The 15,732-nt window shown below is 31.6% G+C and overlaps 1 protein-coding gene across 2 annotated transcripts in view; it reads left to right on the forward strand.

Moving 5' to 3' along the window:
• Window positions 1–15,732, forward strand: part of LOC101891557 (kinesin-like protein KIF14) — an 86,186-nt gene that overhangs the window by 26,894 nt on the left and 43,560 nt on the right. For both annotated transcript variants that reach the window (XM_059128094.1, XM_059128093.1), the window contains exons 2-3: window positions 2,105–2,718; window positions 2,782–2,965. In XM_059128094.1, the coding sequence (XP_058984077.1) occupies window positions 2,105–2,718; window positions 2,782–2,965 (798 nt within the window). The remainder of the gene's footprint in view (window positions 1–2,104; window positions 2,719–2,781; window positions 2,966–15,732) is intronic.

Below are 15,732 nucleotides of genomic sequence, written 5' to 3' on the forward strand. Positions count from 1 at the left end.
CTTGGGACCATTGTGCATTGTCAAGATCAAATTAATGTTCTCTTTACATTTTACTTTAAAGGCTTATATATTGCTTCTATGCTTGTTGCATGACTCCAAAGAAAGAATAATAATTTATTTCTATGTTAAAAAAACTTTGTCAAGCTGTTAACAACATTTCATAGTGAAATAAGCACCGAAATATTGTCCATATTATCCGTTACAACATCCATATCATAATTGATGAACGCATTCGAAAATTTGCTACGTGGGTGTTTGGATCTGAAATCAGATATCTGTATTGACTTAGTATAGAAGAAGAACATCTGAGTAAATATAGAAAAACATTTTGTTTTTTAGAAATAGGTTTGTTTCAGATTTGTCCTTGAACTGACAACACTTCTAAAATGTTAAAAATAATTGTTTATACCCTCAGCCATATGGCTACGGCCAAAACGTGCCTCATCGATATAATGGTTTTAGACCCTAGGTCTCTTTGGACCAAATCCGTTTCAGGACATTTGGAGTCGATCTAGCGATGTCCGTCTGTCTGTCTGGCTGATGCGCTCGATAACTCTCGAAGGGAGTATCCGATATGATCCAAAGTTGGTACATCGTAATATTATTGTCAAACTTAGATCGTATTCGGAGATGGGCAATATCGGTTCACTCCACACAAAATGTCAACATTTTCAAAGATAATAATTTATTGCACAGAAAGCGAAAATGAACAATATCGGTCCACTCCTTCTGGTATCACCCTCACAAAAGGTCGAAATTTTCAAAAATATATTTTCTGCACAGGAAGAGAAACGATAATCCGATTTTGCTCCAACTTTGCAAATCCTAATATTTGCGTCAGTCAGTCTGGTGCGGAAATGGACAATATGGGTTCAAAATCAAATTCAATCAAATATTGAATAATTGTCTTCAAATCTCATAAAACCCAATAATTTTATTAACCCAAGGTGTGGTGTTAAGATGGAATATATCGGGCCTCCCCCACAAAAGGTCTTAATTTTGAATATTCATTAAGTTCATAAAACGCGAAATTAACATCCGATTTCATTCAAGACTTGGTATATCTTAATATTTCCATCAACACAAGATCTGTTATAAAGATTGTAGATATCGGACCCTTTCTGTTGCTACCTGCCCCACATAGGGTTCAGTTACACAAGCAATGGCTTTGTCTTTTATTACATGATCTTATGTTCTCTATCTTAGTATACCTACATTAATCTCTTACAAATACATGGTGGTGTTATTTCGTACTATTTACTATGGTTGTGTTCCTATTATTATCTTTTTTTTACAATGGATGTGTTCCTACAATTATCGACTTTATATACCATTAAACTGAGGTGGAGCGTGCCAAACATACAGTTTATAGGAATACATTAACAATTCCCACAATTCTACATAGGCCGTATAAGCGGACAAGTCTGATGGATAGTCCCATAAAGAGCACATTCACAAACATACATACACGCTAAGTCTTTATTAAAAACTTTCAGAAAGAAACTTGTAGAAATAATTCACAACGTGAGTTGTACTGCAGGATATATGGAACAAACATTAACTCAATACGCAACATGAGTTGGGCTTAAATTTTGTCAAGATCGACAGAAAACAACTTATTCGTTTGACGCTACTCCTTCTAAATCTTCTGAACGAAAAATTGAGCCTTGACAACGACTACCATTTATATGTAATCCGCTGTCAAGTTAATGCAGGGATAACACTACAAAGCATACGTGAATTATTCACTGGCATTGATGCCATAAAGCTCTGCTCGTCTCTGTAATGTCTTTGTACAGCCCAGGAAGATATACTTCTAATATATTATAATTACTGAAAAATGCATGAATTTCGTCTTGCAATTTACATAAACTGCATGAATGAACTTTAACTGCTTAAGAAATAAATATAATAATAATTTGTTTTAATTTTAAATAAAATATTAAAGGATAAGAATGTTGTGAATAATTTTAGATTAGTTATGAATAGGTGTCTTTGGGACCGTCCAGGGCCCTATGGGCCATTTTTTTTATTTTTCAATACATGCAGTTAATATATTGAAAAATAAATAAAAAATAACAAAGCAAATTTGCTTCATTTGTAGGAAAACCTTGGTGGAAATTCGAAAACCGTTATGTTAGCTACAATTTCGCCCGCTAACACACATATAGACGAAACCTTGGCTACTTTGCGTTACGCATGTCAGGCCAGTCGTATTATCAACAGAGTAAAAGTTAACGAATCACAACATGACAAAACTATAAGAGAACTTCGATCCGAAATTGATAGGTTGAAATCTTTACATTTCGAGTATGAAAGAAAAAGAATATTATCTGAATCTATGAACACAGTCCCGAAGGCGATCATAGATAAGTTTGCAGTGAATGAGATTGAAATGGAAAATTTAAGAGAGTTGCTTGCTGAACGTGAGATGGAATTGAAGAGAGCACAGAAATCATGGATGGACCGACTGAAAGAAGCTGAAGATTTGCGAAAATCGGATATGTTGTTGCTACGTCGCAAAGGTTTAGCGCTTGAATTATCTAAGGATTTACATCAAGCATGTCTGGTTAATTTAACGGACGATCCGATGCTCAGCGAAACACTTTTTTATATATTACCACCTGGACTTGTTACAATTGGCCGCACGAGATCAACCACTACTGGTACCCAACCTGATATCATATTAGACGGCCCCCTAATCGCACATAATCATTGGTACATTTCTTGAAAAGTCTTTTACCTGTATATTATTTTTAACTGCTATTTCTTTTATTTTAGCACAATTGAAAATAATAATGGAAGCCTATTCGTCACGCCTGAGTCGAATGATTTTCAAACTTATATTAATGGCGAAATTGTAACATCCCGAACGCAAGTGCACCACGGCGATCGTTTAGCTTTCGGAGGATCCCACTTTTATCGAATTAACAATCCAGGGGAATCAGAAAAAGGAAACAATAAGGTAATAGTAATAAGGTAATGCATAGGAATTTGAAAGGGGCTACATCATTTGGGAAACTACTTCAATTTAGACCGACCTGATACATATTTTGTACAACTGATTCTTCATGAAACCACTAGGATTGTATCAAATTTAAAACTCTATCGTAACTTTTGCGAAGTATAGAGCAAAATATTTGAGGTCCTTTGTGTTTGGTTAAGCTATATAAAGTTGACCCTAAAAACATTTGACCCGAAACCCCTTTTTGGGATTTTTATCCACCAACCAAACAATTTTCCAAGTGTAATTTCCCGCAGGGTATAGTATATAACGTATATGAGTCAAATTGGCCCAGCCGTTCTCAACTAATGTGTTACTATACTTTTTTTTTTAATTTTTTACACATAGATTTAAAGACCCCAAACAAATACCTAAGGTTGGAGGGAGAGTCAAGATTACGTCATACACTAACTGTGGAACAGATATTAAGCTATTAGGTAAATCAAAAATGAGCGTAAAATTGGGCGTGGTCACTTTTTCTAACAAAACATTATTTTTTATATAATAATGAATTTTGGTTTTATGTTTTAGGTTTTTAAAAAGTGAATAAAGTAACTAATTTAAAACAAGAAAAACTTTCTCATTTTCTTAATTTTTGAAAAAGTTACAGGGCATTCATTCTCCTTGTAATTTCAGTTCCTTTAGTTTTGGCCACCAGTGTATATATACATATATATATATATATATATATGTATACATTCAATGAAATTTGAAATGGCGACGGGATCTGATCAGAAAATATACTTACCAAATTATATTGAAATCGGTTCAGATTTGTATAAAGCTTCCATATATATTTTCCGCCGATTTCGTATATTTGATGCACCAAATATGCTATGTATCTCCATATACAATTTCGGTCGATTTCAAATAGTTGGTACACCAAACACGATATGTATGACCGATTTCAATGAAATTCGGAATAAGTGTCAAAATTCGGTAACAAATAAATTCGCCAAATTATATTGAAATCGGTTCAGATTTGGATATAGCTTCCATATATATTTTCCGCCGATTTCGTATATTTGATACACCAAATATGATATGTATCTCCATATACAATTTCGGCCGATTTCAAATATTTGGTACACCAAACACGATATGTATAACCGATTTCAATGAAATTCGGAATAAGTGACAAAATGCGGAGAAAAAATAAATTCGACAAATTATATTGAAATCGGTTCAGATTTAGATATAGTTTCTATATATATTTTCCGCCAATTTCGTATATTTGATGCACCAAATATGCTATGGATTTCCATATACAATTTCGGCCGATTTCAAATATTTGGTACACCAAACACGATATATATATATATATACACTGGTGGCCAAAACTAAAGCAACTTAAATCGCAAAGACAATAAATGTCCTGTAACTTTTACAAAAATAAACAAATCGTAATTATTTTTCCAGTTTTAAATGAGGGGTTTAATTTACTTTTAAGAAACTAAAAATAAAAATACAAAAATAATTTTGAACGAAAAATAATATGTGGAAAACTAAAATGACCCAATTTTTGCTTGGTCAAAACTAGAGCAACTTTTGATTTTTTATTTTAAAATAATTAAATTTTGGCTAGTAGTCGATTATTTTATTTTTTTTTTTTTTTTTTTGATAGCGGCTGCACACCTACGAGGCATTGAATCTATAACACGCTCAATTTGATCCTTGGGTATGCTTTCCCAGGCACCCCGAATTCTTTAGAAAATGTTGTGCTTATTTATTTCCGAATCTCGCTTGATATTCCTATCTACGATAGTCCAAAGGTTTTCTATGGAGTTTAGGTCCGGTGATTGTGCCGGCTATAACAAACCATCAATTTTTGACTCCCGCAATCAATATTTAACAAGTTTTGATACAAGTTTGGGATCATTGTCATGCTGAAACACCCAAATCAGCTGAATATTTTACTCAGCGTAAGGGAACAACGTGATGTCCAACACATCTTTGTAAACAAACCGATCCACAAATTTCTTTATTTTATGGATAGGCCCAAGTCCATAGAAAGAAAAACAGCGCCACGCCATTTTTGACCCTCCCCCATGCTTCACTGTACCTTTGCAACACTGCGGCTTGAGTCCTTCATTTTTTGGTCTCCTCACCGTAAAATTTTTCACGTGTGAGCCTTTAATATTAAACGTAGACTCATCCCAGAAATAATGTTTTTTTTTTTTCATTGAGCTTGATTCCACTTAATATTATCGTTTCCGAAAGCCTTTTTTGATTTTTTTAGATATAAATGGTTTTTTGATGTCTTACGGGTATGTAGATCAGCTGCCACTACTCGTCTACGCACTGATCTCGAGCTTATATCCAATGATTGCTCTCTCACCAATCCAGTTGAACAGTTGTTTTTTATTTCTCTCACAATTTGTGGATCAGAACGGGCTGAAGTTTTTCACGGCCTTCATCCGTTATAGACTGTTACTACTGATCCAGTTTCATAAAACCGACTTAGTATACAAAAAAAAATTATGAAATCACACAAATATTTATGAAATATTTCTCGGAAATAATTTTCTGTGATATGTTGTTTTGATAGTCACTGATAATTTGCTGTTTTATTCAGGCACTGTATTTGCTTTTAGCCATTTTTAAATTTTTTTTGGGCAGTACTTAAAAAACGAAATGAAAAACACATACTGTTGTAAAAAACTTCTCAAAAAGGATTTATGACAAGCGAAATTGTCGAAGGAAGCAAAAAGCGATAAATGTCACAGTAAAAACAACTGAAATTGCAGCGGTTATATGAATGTACATCAGAGTTGCTTTTGTTTTGTCCAAGCCAAAATCGAGGTAATTGACTTAACAAAACATTATTTTTTATATAATAATGAATTTTGGTTTTATGTTTTAGGTTTTTAAAAAGTGAATAAAGTAACTAATTTAAAACAAGAAAAACTTTCTCATTTTCTTAATTTTTGAAAAAGTTACAGGGCATTCATTCTCCTTGTAATTTCAGTTCCTTTAGTTTTGGCCACCAGTGTATATATACATATATATATATATATATATATGTATACATATATATATATATATATATATATATATATATATATATATATATATATATATATATATATATATATATATATATATATATATATACATATATATATATATATATATATATATATATATATATATATATATATATATATATATATATGTATATACACTGGTGGCCAAAACTAAAGGAACTGAAATTACAAGGAGAATGAATGCCCTGTAACTTTTTCAAAAATTAAGAAAATGAGAAAGTTTTTCTTGTTTTAAATTAGTTACTTTATTCACTTTTTAAAAACCTAAAACATAAAACCAAAATTCATTATTATATAAAAAATAATGTTTTGTTAAGTCAATTACCTCGATTTTGGCTTGGACAAAACAAAAGCAACTCTGATGTACATTCATATAACCGCTGCAATTTCAGTTGTTTTTACTGTGACATTTATCGCTTTTTGCTTCCTTCGACAATTTCGCTTGTCATAAATCCTTTTTGAGAAGTTTTTTACAACAGTATGTGTTTTTCATTTCGTTTTTTAAGTACTGCCCAAAAAAAATTTAAAAATGGCTAAAAGCAAATACAGTGCCTGAATAAAACAGCAAATTATCAGTGACTATCAAAACAACATATCACAGAAAATTATTTCCGAGAAATATTTCATAAATATTTGTGTGATTTCATAATTTTTTTTTGTATACTAAGTCGGTTTTATGAAACTGGATCAGTAGTAACAGTCTATAACGGATGAAGGCCGTGAAAAACTTCAGCCCGTTCTGATCCACAAATTGTGAGAGAAATAAAAAACAACTGTTCAACTGGATTGGTGAGAGAGCAATCATTGGATATAAGCTCGAGATCAGTGCGTAGACGAGTAGTGGCAGCTGATCTACATACCCGTAAGACATCAAAAAACCATTTATATCTAAAAAAATCAAAAAAGGCTTTCGGAAACGATAATATTAAGTGGAATCAAGCTCAATGAAAAAAAAAAAACATTATTTCTGGGATGAGTCTACGTTTAATATTAAAGGCTCACACGTGAAAAATTTTACGGTGAGGAGACCAAAAAATGAAGGACTCAAGCCGCAGTGTTGCAAAGGTACAGTGAAGCATGGGGGAGGGTCAAAAATGGCGTGGCGCTGTTTTTCTTTCTATGGACTTGGGCCTATCCATAAAATAAAGAAATTTGTGGATCGGTTTGTTTACAAAGATGTGTTGGACATCACGTTGTTCCCTTACGCTGAGTAAAATATTCAGCTGATTTGGGTGTTTCAGCATGACAATGATCCCAAACTTGTATCAAAACTTGTTAAATATTGATTGCGGGAGTCAAAAATTGATGGTTTGTTATAGCCGGCACAATCACCGGACCTAAACTCCATAGAAAACCTTTGGACTATCGTAGATAGGAATATCAAGCGAGATTCGGAAATAAATAAGCACAACATTTTCTAAAGAATTCGGGGTGCCTGGGAAAGCATACCCAAGGATCAAATTGAGCGTGTTATAGATTCAATGCCTCGTAGGTGTGCAGCCGCTATCAAAAAAAAAAAAAAAAAAAAATAAAATAATCGACTACTAGCCAAAATTTAATTATTTTAAAATAAAAAATCAAAAGTTGCTCTAGTTTTGACCAAGCAAAAATTGGGTCATTTTAGTTTTCCACATATTATTTTTCGTTCAAAATTATTTTTGTATTTTTATTTTTAGTTTCTTAAAAGTGAATTAAACCCCTCATTTAAAACTGGAAAAATAATTACGATTTGTTTATTTTTGTAAAAGTTACAGGACATTTATTGTCTTTGCGATTTAAGTTGCTTTAGTTTTGGCCACCAGTGTATATATATATATATCGTGTTTGGTGTACCAAATATTTGAAATCGGCCGAAATTGTATATGGAAATCCATAGCATATTTGGTGCATCAAATATACGAAATTGGCGGAAAATATATATAGAAACTATATCTAAATCTGAACCGATTTCAATATAATTTGTCGAATTTATTTTTTCTCCGCATTTTGTCACTTATTCCGAATTTCATTGAAATCGGTTATACATATCGTGTTTGGTGTACCAAATATTTGAAATCGGCCGAAATTGTATATGGAGATACATATCATATTTGGTGTATCAAATATACGAAATCGGCGGAAAATATATATGGAAGCTATATCCAAATCTGAACCGATTTCAATATAATTTGGCGAATTTATTTGTTACCGAATTTTGACACTTATTCCGAATTTCATTGAAATCGGTCATACATATCGTGTTTGGTGTACCAACTATTTGAAATCGACCGAAATTGTATATGGAGATACATAGCATATTTGGTGCATCAAATATACGAAATCGGCGGAAAATATATATGGAAGCTTTATACAAATCTGAACCGATTTCAATATAATTTGGTAAGTATATTTTCTGATCAGATCCCGTCGCCATTTCAAATTTCATTGAAATCGAATATACATATCGTGTTTGGTTCATCAAATAAACGAAATCTGTCGAAAATATATATGGGAGCTATATCCAAATCTGAACCGATTTCAATATAATTTGAAAAGTATATTTTTTGATCAAATCCCGTCACTCCTTCCAAATTTCACTGCGTGTTTGGTGCATCAAATATGTGATATATGGCGAATATATATATATATATATATATATATATATATATATATATATATATATATATATATATATATATATATATGGGAACTATATTCAAATCTGAACCGATTTCAATATAATTTTGCAAATTTATTTTTGTACCGATTTCCGGTAAACATTCTTAATTTGGAGACTGTATCTGTAACCAATTAATACATATGTGCATTCAACAGTTCCAAGTGAATTATTAAAAATTTATATAGCCTATGTTACTTTCAGGCAATGCTGTAGTATATATGGAAATTTTCATATACATTTGCAATATTCTTTTTTTTTTGTATCAAATTCGGTTACACATTCCAATTTTCATTGAAATTCGAGACACATTGCGTGTTTGGTGCATCAAATACCTTAAGTCGGCCAAAAGTATATATGGGGGCATATCCAAATCTGTACCTATTTCAAAATAATTTGCCAACTTATTTTGGTACAAAATTTCGTTACACTTTACAAATTTCATTAAAATTGGAGATACATAGCATATTTAGTGCATCAAATATACGAAATCGGCGGAAAATATATATGGAAGCTATATCCAAACTTGAACCGATTTCATATAATTTAGCGAATTTAATTTTTTTTACCGAATTTCGTCACTTATTCCGAATTTCATTGAATCGGTCATACATATCGTGTTTGGTGTACCAAATATTTGAAATCGGCCAAAATTGAATATGGAGATCCATAGTATATGTGGTGCATCAAATATACGAAATCGGCGGAAAATATATATGGAAGCTATATCCAAATCTGAACCGATTTCAATATAATTTGGAAGAATATATAATATTCTTTTTTTTTGTATCAAATTCGGTTACACATTCCAATTTTTATCGGTCATACATATCGTGTTTGGTGCACCAAATATTTGAAATCGGCCGAAATTGTATATGGAGATATATAGCATATTTGGTGCATCAAATATACGAAATCGGCGGAAAATATATATGGAAGCTATATACAAATCTGAACCGATTTCAATATAATTTTGCAAATTTGTTTTTGTACCGATTTCCGTTACACGTTCTAAATTTGGAGACTGTATCTGTAACCAATCAATATGTATGTGCATTCAACAGTTCCAAGTGGAATATTAAAAATTTATATAGCCTAAGTTATGGAAATTTTCATATAAATTTGCAATATTCTTTTCTTTTTGTATCAAATTCGGTTACACATTCCAATTTACATTGAAATTCGGTGCATCAAATACATTAAGTCGGCCAAAAGTATATATGGGAGCATATCCAAATCTATACCTATTTCAAAATAATTTGCCAACTTATTTTGGTACAAAATTTCGTTACACTTTACAAATTTCATTAAAATTGGAGATACATAGCATATTTGGTGCATCAAATATACGAAATCGGCGGAAAATATATATGGAAGCTATATCCAAATTTGATCCGATTTCAATATAATTTAGCGAATTTTTTTTCCGAATTTCGTCACTTATTCCGAATTTCATTGAATCGGTCATAAATATCGTGTTTGGTGTACCAAATATTTGAAATCGGCCAAAATTGTATGTGGAGATCCATAGTATATTTGGTGCATCAAATATACGAAATCGGCGGAAAATATATATGGAAGCTATATCCAAATCTGAACCGATTTCGATATAATTTGTCGAATTTATTTTTTTACCGCATTTTGTCACTTATTCCGAATTTCATTGAAATCGGTCATACATATCGTGTTTGGTGTACCAAATATTTGAAATCGGCCAAAATTGTATATGGAGATACGTAGGATATTTGGTGCATCAAATATACGAAATCGGCGCAAATATATATGGAAGCTATATCCAAATCTGAACAGATTTCAATATAATTTGGTGAATTAATTTTTTTTACCGAATTTCGTCATTTATTCCGAATTTCATTGAAATCGGTCATACATATCGTGTTTGGTGGAGATCCATAGTATATATATATATAGTTTGTCTATTATGCATATTTGTCAAAGCATAATTATTCAAAGATATGAATGTTATAAATGTTCAGGTACTGGTCGATTAGTTTTTAATTTTTAGTCAAATGAGCAGTAATTTGGAATTTACTGTACTTTGTACACCTCATAATTGAGGGCTAATTGATTTAAGAATAGCCAAAGTTAGATACTTTTTTAAACTCATTATCACCTCAGATTGTGCATTAGAGTCTCATAAGTCCCCCTAACCATGTCGGTCTGTTTGTCCGCCAAAAGGTGGACTTGAGCTGGTACTATTACATAGAGAAAATTCTAAAATTTGTAGATATGTTGAAATTTTTGTGTAAGATTTTCACCCCCAAATACACATTTTTAGCCAAATCCTTTGAAATATGGTAAAATGCGAAACATCGACCTACATTGGAAACTTTCTTCACCCCTTATAATCCAAGATGACAAATAGAGACGAAAATATAGCAGAACAACAGAGCATGTCAAACTGAAAAAAAAATCACGTGATTTAAATGAGTAAAAATAGTTTTATCCACCTCATAATTGAGGTCAGACTGATTTCAGAATAGTCAAATATAATTACTACTAGCTGGCCCGGTCCGCGTTGCCAGCCCGTACTTTTAGTCTTTAAAGCATAATAAATCACAGATCTGACTTATGTAGGCGGCACAATTTTGATTATAAGTAATAACGCCATTATAATTACTCCAATTTTGATTATAAGTAATGACTTGATTATGAGTAATGACTCCAAGACTAAATATAAATTAATATTCATGGCAAAAATTATAATTACCGTCGGTTTTAGATATTTTGAAGAGCCTGATCTTATTTTTCAGCTATAGGCTTTAATTTGAGTGTTAAATACCTATATGATAAAGAACATCTATAATAGCCCCATGTGAAAATTCAGCTCAATTTTTGATATTGTAAAAAGCATTCAAATGAGCTATAATTTGAAATTTGTATTTCCAACGTTTAAAATCCCGTACTGCGTGGTATTCAGTTTTGTCCACCTCATACTTGAAGGCAGAATGTAGTCAGAATAGCCAAAAAAATTACTCTTTTGCTCCGATTACCGTAAGATGGACATTAATTGTTTGTCATTTAAATTTTGCGGTGGAGATCCAATAAAGTTCCTTTATAATTTCGTATTTTTTTTCATGTTTCTGCCACAATTTCCGACTGAATGAGTCCCAGATTGACATTTCGGAGTTTATTTCATATAGACGTACATCCCAAATCTACGTTCCCAACCAATATTCTCGTGGGGGTTACAAATTCAATAGAATACCAAATTTTCTTTTCTGACCACACATTGGCTGGGAAAGTGGACTTGGGGGTATACTAATGTGGGGACTATATTTAAATAAATTCATATGGGGATAATTATCTGTAAGATGATTTTCCACTCCAGGGTTTTTTACCCCAGGTAGCCTCAAGACTAAGATGCGCGCTTTTCCGAAAAATAAAAATTTATAAGAAGAGGTTTTCTTCTCCCTTAGAAACAAAGATGTCAAATAAGGGCCAAAAAATAAAAAGGGAGCAAGACCACGAAAATACCTTAAATCATATGATGGTGATACCAAAACGTGATAATTTTTTGCAAAGATGGTTTCTTCTTAAATTATCAACATAAGCTAAAATTAGTACGAAAAATATGGTTAAAATGTAGAATATACATGAAATCGGGTTGTTCCGTTATCAGAGGTTATGATCCATATCATGACCTGGCAAAGCGATTAAAGGTATCTTGAATGTTTAGGTAGAATTTCTATTTTGCGTTCTTTATAGTCGGCGTTTGACTGATTGCAGTCCCAATGTATTTTGCATTTTGTGTTCTCATTTGACAATTTATTGAAAGAAGTAGGTCCACTTTTTGAAATTAGCCCCATAACGCTTCTTTGGTCATTTTTGTTTGTTTAAATGTGTTCGCATCTTCCAGCTGAAGCACGATGTAGGTCCTGGAGTAGAAAGGATTTAACATCGTATTGCGCCCTCATTTCATTTTTAATACTATTCATTCAGAATTCAAACCAATAAAAAAATGTACACTTCAATATAGAAAACAGAAAAAGAATCTTCAACTGGTTCGCTGATTTTTTTTGCGGCAAATGTTTAAGGGTCCTTACGAAATTTGTCGGTAGAATGTACTATTATTTTAAAATTAGATTCCATTGAAAAATTGTCGATTTTTCTCGATTTTAGAATTTTCATATAAAGCGACAACGAATAAAATTGTTATTTATAGATTTTATGTATTTATTCGGTATTACGAATAAATACATAAAATCTATAAATAACAGTTTTATCCGTTGTGGCTTTATACTACCCAAAAAAAACTACACATCATATTAGAATTAAAAAAAAAAAAAAAAACACTACAAATGTACCTTCGAAAATAGTAAGTCAAAATGGAAAAAAATATGCAATATAAAACATTACTATTGTACATTTTAAAAGTCGAAATGAAAATGTTCAAATTTCACATTTTTACGCGATTTTTTTTGGATTTTATTCTTTTCTGCCAAGAGGCAATTCTTAATCGTTAAAATCAGACCGGCGGTCTTTATGTTATAAGAGTAGTAACTAACACAACTTTCTTTTACATATAGAGAGATAGATTTAAAAGTAGGCGCGTTCCTCAGCCCCTAAATAAGTACTTAGGGTTGGATGGAAAGCCAACAGCATCTCGTGTAATAATTCTGAAACCGATATCTTCACTATTTTGGCAAATATAAAGATTTTAGATAAATCGAAATAGTGGGCGTAAAAGGAGGTGTGGTCAATATTTTTTTTCTTTAAAAACCTAACTCGGGGTATGACAAACGTTTGTACAAAAAATTATGCAAATCGGTCCAGCCGTTTTCAACTGATTCCGTTACCAACAAACAACAATTGATTTTTATATATATATAGATTTTACACCCATTAAGTAAGAGGGAATTAACTTTATTTGCCATTTAAATTGTAAGTTAGAGACCCCATAAAGTACATATTTTTCATCATAGTTTAATTCAATGAAGATTCAACAAATATTCGGTCCCGTGCTACTTTCTTATATTTGTAATTTGTTCATGTTTTCACAATTTATTTCATGTAGATGTATATCCCAAATCTACGTTCCCAACCAATATTCTCTTGGGGGTTACAAATTCAATAGAATACAAATTTTTATTTTCTGACCACACAAAATTTTATGCGAAGAGGTTCTCTACCCCCTTAGAAACAAAGATGCCAAATAAGGGCCAAAAATAGAAGAAAGTGGCGAAGACTCCAAAAATGGCTTAAATCATACGATGGTTATTTATGATCGATATCATGACCTGAAAATCGATTTAAGGTATCTTAAATGTTCAGGAAGAATTTTTGGAAGAATAGAAATCCTTTTCTTACTAAAAGTCCCATTCGCTCTACTATTTTGCACCCTTTATATTTGGTATTTTACTGATTGTATTCCCAAAAATTTTTGCATTTTGAGCTCTCATTGGACGGAAAGAAGTAGGTCCACTCTTTGAAATAAGCCCCATTAGTCTTTTAGTATGATATTACAAATTGAAAAGAATGACAAAAGAAGAATAACAAATTGAAAAAATCTTCAACTTGTTCGCTGATTTTTTTACAGCAATTGTTTAAAGATCCTTACAAAGTTTGTTAATAGAATGCACTTTTATTTCAAAATTCAATTCCATTGGAAATTTTTTTCGTTATTTTACCGTTTTGAGAATTGTTGCAATGAGATCTCTTTTTTCGTGATTTTTTAACGATTTTGAAAAAGTAATTATCTTTTAACTTTGGTGTGACCGCATTAAACTATTTCGGTATCATCTATTCCGTTTCGCCACCACATAATTCGGTACTACACTTCCATGTAACCCGCCATCAATTTCAGTTCTCAAGAAATCAAGTCAATTAAATAAATTGGTATTAATATTCGAATTCAAAATCTATATATATAAAAATCAATTGTTGTTTGTTGGTAACGGAAGCAGTTGAAAACGGCTGGACCGATTTGCATAATTTTTTGTACAAACGTTTGTCATACCCCGAGTTAGGTTTTTAAAGAAAAAAATATTGACCACACCTCCTTTTACGCCCACTATTTCGATTTATCTAAAATCTTTATATTTGCCAAAATAGTGAAGATATCGGTTTCAGAATTATTACACGAGATGCTGTTGGCTTTCCATCCAACCCTAAGTACTTATTTAGGGGCTGAGGAACGCGCCTACTTTTAAATCTATCTCTCTATATGTAAAAGAAAGTTGTGTTAGTTACTACTCTTATAATATAAAGACCGCCTGTCTGATTTTAACAATTAAGACAAATTCGGAATTGCCTCTTGGCAGAAAAGAATAAAATCCAAAAAAAAAAAATCGCGTAAAAATGTGAAATTTGAACATATTCATTTCGACTTTTAAAATGTACAATAGTAATGTTTTATATTGCATATTTTTTCCATTTTGACTTACTATTTTCGAATGTACATTTGTAGTGTTTTTTTTTTTAATTCTAATATGATGTGTAGGTTTTTTTGGGTAGTATAAAGCCACAACGGATAAAACTGTTATTTATAGATTTTATGTATTTATTCGTAATACCGAATAAATACATAAAATCTATAAATAACAATTTTATTCGTTGTCGCTTTATATGAAAATTCTAAAATCGAGAAAAATCGACAATTTTTCAATGGAATCTAATTTTAAAATAATAGTACATTCTACCGACAAATTTCGTAAGGACCTTTAAACATTTGCCGCAAAAAAAATCAGCGAACCAGTTGAAGATTCTTTTTCTTTTTTCTATATTGAAGTGTACATTTTTTCATTGGTTTGAATTCTGAATGAATAGTATTAAAAATGAAATGAGGGCGCAATACGATGTTAAATGCTTTCTACTCCAGGACCTACATCGTGCTTCAGCTGGAAGATGCGAACACATTTAAACAAACAAAAATGACCAAAGAAGCGTTATGGGGCTAATTTCAAAAAGTGGACCTACTTCTTTCAATAAATTGTCAAATGAGAACGCAAAATGCAAAATACATTGGGACTGCAATCAGTCAAACGCCGACTATAAAGAACGCAAAA

Source organism: Musca domestica, unplaced genomic scaffold (assembly GCF_030504385.1).
Source record: "Musca domestica strain aabys unplaced genomic scaffold, Musca_domestica.polishedcontigs.V.1.1 5, whole genome shotgun sequence".
Lineage (NCBI taxonomy): Eukaryota > Metazoa > Arthropoda > Insecta > Diptera > Muscidae > Musca > Musca domestica.